Source organism: Zootoca vivipara, chromosome 1 (assembly GCF_963506605.1).
Source record: "Zootoca vivipara chromosome 1, rZooViv1.1, whole genome shotgun sequence".
Lineage (NCBI taxonomy): Eukaryota > Metazoa > Chordata > Lepidosauria > Squamata > Lacertidae > Zootoca > Zootoca vivipara.
Window position 1 is genome coordinate 85,577,494 of NC_083276.1, and position 10,998 is coordinate 85,588,491.

The 10,998-nt window shown below is 45.5% G+C and overlaps 1 protein-coding gene across 1 annotated transcript; it reads left to right on the plus strand.

Moving 5' to 3' along the window:
• Positions 1 to 1,759: 1,759 nt before the first annotated feature.
• LOC118082564 (olfactomedin-like) lies at positions 1,760 to 10,628 on the plus strand. The gene is made up of 5 exons (XM_035110300.1): positions 1,760 to 1,798; positions 3,157 to 3,330; positions 3,801 to 4,010; positions 8,337 to 8,508; positions 9,703 to 10,628. Exons 1-5 carry the CDS (start codon positions 1,760 to 1,762, stop codon positions 10,626 to 10,628), a joined length of 1,521 nt encoding a protein of 506 aa, XP_034966191.1.
• Positions 10,629 to 10,998: the final 370 nt, after the last annotated feature.

The window sequence follows — 10,998 nt, forward strand, 5'->3', positions numbered from 1 at the left end:
TCCCAAGAAGCAGGCGTCTTTTAATTTCGTGACTGCTGTCACCATCTGCAGTGATCAAGGAGCCCAAGAAAGTAAAATCTCTCACTGCCTCCATTTCTGATATTTTATATTAAATCCTGATGGGGTTGTGTGCCTTGTGTCTTACAAAACATTTCTTACATCTAATAGATAAGAGCACAGGTTAGACATAATGGTCACAAGTTATCTCTGCTTTGTTGCCTTTGCAGTAAGTTTCACTCACTGTAGGAAGCAGCATTGCCAGATCTCCAAGCCAAGTCACAATAAAGAGCTTCTCAGTCCTTTTGAAGTTAGCTAGCAGTTCCAATAACTGTAAGCAACCCTGGGCTAGTACATACTGTCTATGCTTCCATAGATAGCCAGGTTTCCCCTGCAATGAGTACCTATTGGCACCAGGAACAGAACAAACAGTGAGCTTCTTCTAAAAATATCCCATGCACACATAATGTGTAGGAAGTTCTCTCCATTCAAAATAGTGATTAGTAATGGACAATCGGTGTTATGTTTAATAAATATAATGAAACTAGTAAGGAAGTATCAACAGAGTTTCTATGGAATCTACAGTGCAATCCTATACTCAGAAGGGCAGTGAGCCTTGCTGAGTTCAATGGACCTTACTCCCAGCTCAGGCAAATGTGAATGGTATGACATCCTTAGAATCCCAGTATTTTTCAAGCTGACTAATCAGCTCTTTCCCCCATTAAATCTGGGCACCAAATTAACAAATGCATTCTATTCAGCTCAATATCCATTCCGTGTTTTTAATCATAATCTTGGCTGGCAGGGATGAGGGACTAGCCTTCAGAAATAGGTTATGGACTTAGGTTTGCTTGGCATTCATGGAATTGCCATGGTATGCAGGGGTATGCATACCCCTAAACATTTTGTGAATCTTTGTACTTTCGTAATTTACTGTTTATATTTTCCCCAATTTGAACTATAAAATGGTGATTTTCTTGAGTGAAAATGAGAGTACCCCAAATGGTGGGGTTTTTTTGGGGGGAGCCCTGATAATATGTTTGCATGGTATATAATAATTGCCTGAAATAGTGGGTTTTCGCCATGACACATGTGGAGTACGGAGCCGATGTGATGTGTGAGGTGGATTCCATTTGATACATTTCTACTCACAGAGAAGGCATTTGATAATGGAAGAGGTGGGGAGTTCATCAATTCTCTGTGTTCTAGAGGTTCTTCAACCCCCTGGAACGGATTATTTGGAGGTGCAGGGAGAACTAGCAAAAACTGCCATTCCCTCCTCCTCCATTGGGCACCATGGACATCTCTCCCAGACCCAAAGCCCTTCCACGAGCACAGGTACACCGACTGGATCCCACCATGTGTATTTTTTTGTTTTCTGGCCCACGTTTTTATCCTTCAAGGCCTAGCAAGGAGGACCGGATCAGGGTAAAATCTGAGGCATTAAAATATTCCAGTGTTCTTTGTTCTTTATTTCAAAATGTGGTCCTAACAGAGGCAGAGGAGGCACAGAGCACATGAAGACTTCTTGTAGCCCACTCACACATATTCTTATTTTATCTGATTGGGCCTAAACACCTCCTCAGAGGGGCAGATCAGTGTGCAAACAAAACTCAATTTGAAATGTTCATAAAATCCAGTCCAATCCCAGGAAATTCCACTCTGGCTCATTCTACTCCTTCCCCCAGTGCCGTCCCTTTTATAAAGAGGGTTCAACAAAAACTTCCCAGACCAACTTAGCAAACCCTCTGAAACAATTAGCATGTTTGGGCTGCTCCTGTGCCTCGCTGTGGCTTACTTGGTGAGTATTTTGTCCAGAGAGGGAATGCTAACCAGCTGGCGGAAGTGAGATAATCTAGGGTTGCCATTTTTCAAAAAGTAAAAACCAGGACACCCCGGAAATTGTTGTTGTTGGGGTTTTTTTTTTTTTTTTTACAAAAATGCCCCAAACACATGATTTTTCGATTGACTTGCCTAAGATCCAGGACAAAGTGCTGCCTTTCGGAAATTCCCTTGGACATCAATCCTGCCTTTGAAATCCCTAGATACCCCAACCCACCCTTCAAAATGTAGTACTTCCAGAAAGTGGCTTAATATTGTAAATGGGTTGTTCAGATATCACCAATGTAGTGGTGTTTTTTTTAACTTACCAGATTTTCTGTAGCAAGGATAAATCCAGATTAACTAGGAGGGAAATACAGGCTAACAATCTGATGCTGATGTACCGGGGATGCTGTGAAAATTATTCCATGCATGAATGAGGAACACTTACCTGTGATTCCTGCATAGCAGGGGTGGAATAAATGACCTTTGGAATCCCTTCCAAGTCTACAATTCTATGACCCCACAATAAACACCCATCTGGAAGCACCCCAAGAGCCCAAGACATAGGAGAAAACAAATTATTATTTCCCTTTGGCTTTGACACATCAAACAGGGTTTTAAATGCAATAATTCCTACTTGGTGGTATAAAGAGCATAAAACAATGCAAAGACATGTGGGAGCAAAGAAGGCATGACATGGGTTGGGATATTCTTGCATTTCATTCAATGTTGTGAAACAATGTTTTTGTTCAGGAATCACATGAGATGCAACCAGAACTTAGTACTAAAGCAAGTTACTTAAGCTGCATATATACCTTTAAAGCATATTCTGCTTCTAGGCACTGTCCTTTACTCCTTGCAGAGTTACAATGCCCAGCAACCCTTAAAAAACTGCAGTAGCTAGAATTCATTGAGGGAAGGAATGTGCTTCGAATATAAAGGTGTAGTGGATATACTCCGGTGGGATGGGAAGGGCAGGAGAGTAGAGTGAGAAGGGATTGTGGTTTAGCACCAGCATGCGTAGTTTGAACGGAGCGGATTGAGGCTGTAGGAAAGCAATCAGCTAATAGGCCAAATGAACTAGAAGCTTTACTCTTTCAAATGGTAACTACCTAGACTCAGTACAATCTGTTGGAAGAGACTTTGCCCAAAAAACACAATGTAGAAGGCTCAGCTTAGTGCTGAAGGGGGAGCATTTGCTGGCTAAAGGATGTGGTGGGGACTGGTTGCTGTTCTCAGGAAACTATCCTGACCTTAGTTGACTATCAGGTTATGAGAAAGGGCTCAATCAAGTGATAAAGCATCCCGTTTGTATTTCTGCACCCATCACCCCAGGTTGCTGCAGATCAGATCATCTTCCACGATGGACCAATAGAAAGTTATGATGAAGACAATAAATGTATCTGCAGCATAGAGCTCCCCGACACTACTTTCCCTTCACATCTGATGGTTATCCTGGAAAACGCTTACAAGAACCTGACTGGTATTTCTGAAGAAGAGGCGCTCAAGGTAAGGCACGTAGACAGCATGCCAAATATTTATTCCCTGCCTTGAAACACTAATTCTGTCTAGTTCTGACTGTTTCCAGCAGCTGGCAACACTACACAGGGGAATGTTACTGGTGAGGGTGTGTGTGTGTGACAGAATGTGGCTCTTGCAAGGCATGTTAACCCTTCCTTCAAACCACTGTTACTGGATAGCCCTGGTAAGATAGTCCACCACCACCCACTATAAACTAAACTTGTCAGTCACAGAAGTGCTCCGAGTTCTCCCCTCTCCCCACCCTAATGTTTGTGAAAGCGCAAAGTTGAAGTCTACTCATTGTCTGGATACACCTTCAAAACTGAGTGATAAAAGAATGGTTGTTCCAGAGAAAAGGACAAGCGTGGAAGCAACAATTGTAATGAAATGGTTGTTCATGATTTGTGGAAAGATGTTTTCAGTATCCTGCTAAGTGTGTGTCCTGCAAATTTCTTTAGGTTATGAAACTCCAGACAGACTTGGCAGCATTTAATGAAACTATGAAGAAATTAACCGCAACAGTGGAGAAGATTGAGATGGAAGGTGTCAAGGACGATGAAGCTTATAAAGACATCCTAGAAAAAATTAATAATACGAAGCGATGGGCTCGGGATCTGTCTCAAGCTCTAAGTGAAGCTGGTGTGGGCATTGCAGCTTTATCCGATCAGGTAGGTACAAAACGTTTGGGAGCACAGAAGTTTGAATTGTGCTTGGACATTGTACCGAATACACTAAGAGTGGTGCTCCTGTTTGGGAAGATTCAAACCTGCTTTAGAAAGGGCATTTGGGGGACTGTTTGGGGCTCTCAAAGGAAACTTTTAAAATATTTCTGCGCAATGCTGAGTTTTCCATGGCTAGAGAGCTGCTTCAGGGAGCAGGAAAACATAGGTCAGATCACTACCTGGTGCAACTGGACTTCTCCGCGACCCTTCCCCTCTGCAGGGAGGTGGGACCTATTCGGATGGTCCGCCCCCACCACTTAATGGATCCAAATGGTTTCCAGAGAGTGGTAGGGGATGCTTTATCCCATGTTGATGGCCTCTCAGCCGATTCCCTGGTGGCCCGCTGGAATGTGGAGTTAAACAGGGCTATTGACTGTTTGGCTCTGAAGCGCCCTCTCTGATTGCATGGAGCCCGGACAGCCCCGTGGTTTTCCCCAGACATAGCTGCCAAGTTTTCCCTTTTCTCGCGAGGAAGCCTATTCAGCATAAGGGAAAATCCCTTTAAAAAAGGGATAACTTGGCAGCTATGTCCCCAGAGCTGAGGGTGATGAAACAGTCGCCAGGAATGGCTAGAGCACTGGTGGCGGAAAACTCATTCTGAATCTGACCGAACACGGGCTAGAGCTCAACTTCGAGCCTACCAAGTGGCAATAGCGACGGCGAAGAGGACCTTCTTCGCCATTTCTATCGCATCTGCAGAAAACAGCAGCAGAGGACTGTTCCAGGTGGTTCGCAATCTATCCGAACCACCTTCGGCATCGGGGCCTGATAGGGACCCCAATATCTCCTGCAATGCTTTTGCAAAGTTTTTTGCAGATAAAGTTGCTCAGATTCAGAGGGAGGTAGACTCCACCGTGGGAGCAGGGCCGGGGCGGGAGAGTGCTGGAGCCCTGTCTAGTCATGTTTCATGGGATCAATTTCAATCTGTTACCTCCAAGGATGTGGACAGGCTGCGTGGACGAGTGAAACCAACCACCTGTCTCCTTGACCCTTGCCCATCCTGGCTAATAAAAGCGAGTCGGGAAGGGCTGGGCGATGGACTCCGCGGGTTGGTAAATGCTTCTCTCCATGAGGGAGCCTTCCCAGACCCGCTGAAAGAGGCGGTCATTAATCTCTTCTTAAAAAACCATCTTTAGATGCGGCTAATATGGCCAACTATCGCCCAGTCTCAAATCTTCCATTCTTGGGCAAGGTGATTGAGCGAGTGGTTGCTGAACAACTCCAGGCACGCCTGGAAGAAGCGGACCATTTGGATCCCTTCCTGTCGGGGTTCAGGCCTCATCATGGGACTGAAACTGCCCTGGTCGCACTGGTTGATGATCTCCGGCGGGCTAGGGACAAAGGCGAGAGCTGTTTCCTAGTTCTGCTGGATCTTTCAGCGGCTTTTGACACCATCAACCATAACATCCTTCTGGACTGTCTAGAGGGGTTGGGAGCTGGGGGCACTGTTATACAGTGGTTCCGCTCCTTCCTCCTGGGCTGTGTTCAGAAAGTGGTGGTAGGGGATGAGTGTTCAGACCCCTGGGCTGTCACTTGTGGGGTGCCTCAGGGTTCTGTCCTCTCCCCCATGCTTTTTAACATCTACATGCAGCCGCTCGGAGAGATCATCAGGGGGTTTGGGCTGGGTGTTCATCAGTATGCGGATGATACCCAGCTCTACCTTTCTTTCAAATCAGAACCAGTGAAGGCAGTGAAGGTCCTGTCTGAGTGCCTGGAGGCGGTTGGAGGATGGATGGTGGCTAACAGATTGAGGTTGAATCCTGACAAGACAGAAGTACTGTTCGTGGGGGACAGGAGGCGGGCAGGTGTGGAGGATTCCCTGGTTCTGAATGGGGTAACTGTGTCCTTGAAGGACCAGGTGCGCAACCTGGGAGTCATTTTGGACTCACAGCTTTCCATGGAGGTGCAGGTCAATTCTGTGTCCAGGGCAGCTGTCTATCAGCTCCATCTGGTACGCAGGCTGAGACCCTACCTGCCTGCAGACTGTCTAGCAAGAGTGGTGCATGCTCTGGTTATCTCCCGCTTGGACTACTGCAATGCGCTCTATGTGGGGCTACCTTTGAAGGTGACTCGGAAACTACAACTAATCCAGAATGCGGCAGCTAGACTGGTGACTGGGAGCGGCCGCCAAGTCCACATAACACTGGCCTTGAAAGATCTACATTGGCTCCCAGTACGTTTCCGAGCACAATTCAAAGTGTTGGTGCTGACCTTTAAAGCCCTAAATGGTCTCGGTCCAGTATACCTGAAGGAGCGTCTCCACCTCCATCATTCTGCCCGGACACTGAGGTCCAGCACCGAGGGCCTTCTGGCGGTTCCCTCATTGTGAGAAGCCAAGTTGCAGGGAACTAGGCAGAGGGCCTTCTCGGTGGTGGCGCCTGCCCTGTGGAACGCCCTCCCAACAGATGTCAAAGAGGAAAACAACTACCAGACTTTTAGAAGACATCTGAAGGCAGCCCTGTTCAGGGAGGCTTTTAATGTTTAATAGATTACTGTGTTTTATTTTTCTGTTGGAAGCCGCCCAGAGTGGCTGGGGAAACCCAGCCAGATGGGCGGGGTATAAATAATAAATTATTATTATTATTATTATTATTATTATTATTATTATTATTATTGGATGAGAATTTTGCCTATTTTAATGCTTACCTCTAGCATAAAGTCTCAAAAGAGGTTATTCCTTCCTTACCTCTCCCCATTTTTTATTTTTAAAAAACCAGACACTTTCAACATTCCCATGGCTCATGGACCTAATTAAGAATGTTGTGAGCAAAAGCAAGAACCTCTGCTCTTGCATGTAAGATGGAGCCAAGCATCATTTTCATCAGGGATTTTGGGACTGGTAGTCCTACTAACTTAGTAGTACCAAGCCCATCCCTGTGCCAAAGAATGCCCTGCCAAGGCTCTTTGAGCACCTGCTGCCACAACCACTACCCTCTTTCGTGGCCTCAAAGGTGATTTCTTAGCAATTGAGGACAGGGAAGTGAGGTGGGAGGCCGTGCAGAACACAAGTGCCTTCAAGCCTTTTGCAAGTGCTTGCAATGACTTCTTGCAGAAAGCTTAAGCTCACAAAAGTGCAATCCTTTGGAATTCAAACAGTGAGATATTCATGCATACCTAAACTTAATGACTAGATGCACCTAAGTCCTGTTCAAATGTTCTTCAAAAGTGGGTGAGAATAGCATGTGGAGGGGAGTTGGGGCCATGCACTCACATCTCCACCCACAGCATCCCCACTGCCCCTCCTCTGACATACAAACATTGAATGAGGAGGTCTGAAAAGGGGACTCAGTGGCTGAGCATACCGTAGATCCTCCCTGCAATTGGAAAACCAGTACTAGCAGGTTTCCTGATCTCAAGGAGGATTCTAAGGGCATTCCCTTAGGCAACATCCACACCATACATTTGAAGCACATGGCTTCCCCCAGAGAATCCCCCAGGAAATGTGTTTTGTGAAAGGTACTGGGAATTGTAGCTCTGGGCGGTGTAAACTACAGTTCCCAGGACACTAACTGCCCAATTTCTGGTTGAAGCCAATTGAGCCTCTGGTTGATCTCAGTGATGGGCTGAGATATAAGGGCTCAGGCAGGCCTTAAGACATCCTGGACCCAAGTTGTTCAGGGTTTTGAATTTTTGTGAAAACTGCAGGTTCTTTTCACACATAGTACATCTTTATTGTATGATGCTTAGCTGGTGTGTGTGTGTGTGTGTGTGTGTGTGTGTGTGTGTGTGTGTGTGTGTAGGATTTGAGAAATAAAGGCATGCCCCCTTAGCACCTTTGAGATATTTCCCAGCCATTCAGTAACCTTGAAGAAGATCCAGCTATTAAGAACAATCAGTCAATGTCCCTGGGTCATAGAATTATAGTGTTGGAAGGGAACGCAAAAGTCATCTAGCCCAACTTCCTGCAATGCAGGATCTTTTTGCCCAATGTGGGGCTCGAACACATGTCCCAGAGATTAAGAGTCTCATGCTTAATCTATACATTAACAAGAGAGGTACCGGTACTTGGTAACATTGCCAGGACTGTTTAAAGGAGCTTCCAGCAGTAATTCTGACTCCACTAACTTCCTACTTTCCAAACTCCCCATCTTACATCATCTCTCTCTCTCTCTCTCTCTCTCTCTCTCTCTCTCTCGTGTGTGTGCATGCTTTACTGTCTCTCATTCAATCACTCATGAAGTTGTCAAACACATCTACTACCACAACACACAGGGAGATGCTGCAGTAGAAAATTGCTTGGGGCTATATTAAACATGTGCTAATATGTTTCAGGTCTCCAATATCTCCAGTATTGTGTGGGAACTAGAAAAGTTTGATGACAACAAAGTGTTGCTGACACATAGGGAAATAGCCTCTCTCAAGAAACAACTGGCCGATTGCGAAGACTCTCTTAGAAATCCCAATTCTGGCCTCTCTGCCTCTGGAAACTGGACTCCAGAGTTTGGTGAGTCCTACTGTGTGATTGTGGGCTGGAACTTCCTTGGAGACTCCTTACGTTGGCTTGTCTATAAGCTACATTATTATCATCATCATCATTATCACCATTATCACCGTCACCAGTATTAACATTTATGTGTTGCTTTTTTCACAAAAGTGACCGAAAGCAGCTTGCGCTGTAAAAACCACCATTAAAAACAAATCTAAGAACAAGGATAACATCACAACATAAAATGCTTGTTGTATATAAAAGCAGATCCAAGTCAATCTGCCCCACTAAAAATGTGAGTGGAAGAAGACACCACAAACATATTTAAGTACTCTCCCAAATCAAGGGCCAAAAGCCTAGGAGAATAAAAAAATGTTTTTGCCTGGGACCTAAAAGCAGATACTGTAACGATACCAGGCATGCCTCCCTGGGGAAAGCGCTCTACAAATGGGGAGCCACCACCGAGAAGGCTTGTTTCAGTCTGGACACCCCACAAACTTAACCCAGCTTCTTCTCATAACTGGCACATCCTTAGCGAGCTTTTTGAGGCACCACCTGACCCAGGAAAACTTTACGGTCATTTAAGCCTTGAGCTCTTTCACTAGATCACTTCTTAGTCTGTCCTGGTAGAGATCAGGGTAAAAGGAATTTCCTAATAATTACTGGATTACCTCCCACTTAATAGTTCTTTATATTATAAAGAGGCCTGCAGGGCCCTTCTGGTGCCACAGGGTCCCCCATGCCATTTGACATTAGACTTGAAAGAAGCATTTAGTAGAATAGAATGCAGCATGTGCTTGTGCTTAGTGCTCACGGCAGTTCTCAGGTTTGCAAATGAGCCCCCAAAGGGATGATGACCACCTGCTTTACTGAGAACTTTGGAAGGCAAACATGTAATGAACAGGTGATCAATGACAGTACAGAGGAGGAATTAGGAAGCATTATGCAGAGAAAACACGGCAGGGCAGGGGAGTCTGGGTTGGGGGCCTGACCTGTTTTCTAAACGCAGTGGGATAAAATTTGGCAGAGCTTTTGAAACCAGCAGAATGCCTAACATGGTCACAGAAAACAAAGATGATCTTGTAAAATTTATGCACCGCTTGATTGTAAAAAAGCAAAAACAAATACAAACCTCGGAGCAGTTTGAAGGCGGAGAAAAACATGCCAAGAGGAGCCATGAACAAAAGTAATTCCCTTTCTATTCTCTGGCAGGTAAATGCGACAACAAGGTGATGTTAAACATTAGCAAGCCACTTATAGTGAAACTCAACTGGCGAGGTTTAAGCTACAAATTCGGAGCTTGGGGAAAGGACTTTGCTGTTGGAAACAAGAATCCGGATAAATACTGGGTTGCCCCGCTCAACACAGACGAGCGTTTGTTGGAAACCTACCGCATCTACAACTCCTATTCCGAACTGCTGCTCTACAAAAACCAAATAGAGAAAACCCTTTCTCAATTTGTTGGGTTCACCTGGAACTACATCAACTGCGGGCAGGGAAGCGGAACCATTTTGTACAACGGCAGCTTCTATTACAACTGCTACAACTCCAGGAACCTGTGCAAGCTGGATTTGGCAACCAACAAGGTCCAGCGCAAGGTCGTCGAAGACGCCGTGTTCAACAACTGGTACTCTTATAATGGTGTCAATTGGCAGGACTTTGATTTCTCCGGGGATGAGAATGGACTGTGGATCATTTACTCCTCGGAAAAAAGCAAGGGGAAAATAAAGATTGGGCAGCTGGATCCCAATACTCTGACAATAGTCAAGTCGTGGCAAACTTCACTGTACAAGCCTAAGGCAACCGGCACCTTCATGATCTGTGGGGTGATGTATGCCTTGATGCGGGAGAGTGACCACAAGGAGAAGATCTTTTACAAATACGACACTAACACGGCCACAGAAGGCACTATGGACATCATCCTGGAAAAGCTCACAGGCACACCGCAAAGCATAAACTACAACCCCAATGACCACAAGCTATACATGTACAACGATGGCTACTTGGTCAGTTATGATGTGATATTCCGACGCGTACCCCTGTTCCAAAAGAGGAGCGTGGTCAGTGTGGAAGAGCCAGATACTTTTGCGGTGGTCGGTAAAAACCACTTCAGCTCGCGAGACTTTGCCATAGCCTGAAAGAGAAACAAGGCCAGGCACAACATTTACCTAATGGCAAATACGTATTTTAAATGGTAAAAGTCTTGATTGTAAGGCCAGCAGACAGATTCTATCTTTAAAGGGTATAATTAAACAAGCCCTTTTCTTCACAGCGCAATCAAGTGTCTACCTGTGTGAAGAGAACGTGTCACAGGGCTGGCTGCTCTCACCACTGAACCTCCACTGCTTTCCCTCACACCAAATGATTCTGGCAGTAACAGGATTAGGGCTTTGGTGTGGAATCTGCTGTGGGTCATGCCACTGAGTAACTAGGAGTGCATAACAGCAGACATACACCCTGAAGTCACCTTGCGTGTGTTGTGTATGTGTGTGTGTGTGTCCCCTCCGC

Excerpts from the sequence above, each read along its gene's own strand:
- LOC118082564 (XM_035110300.1), top strand. The coding sequence starts at position 1,760 with ATGTTTGGGCTGCTCCTGTGCCTCGCTGTGGCTTACTTG. Across the intron at positions 3,331-3,800 it reads CTGAAGAAGAGGCGCTCAAG|GTTATGAAACTCCAGACAGA; the intron begins GTAAGGCACGTA and ends AAATTTCTTTAG. Across the intron at positions 4,011-8,336 it reads TTGCAGCTTTATCCGATCAG|GTCTCCAATATCTCCAGTAT; the intron begins GTAGGTACAAAA and ends AATATGTTTCAG.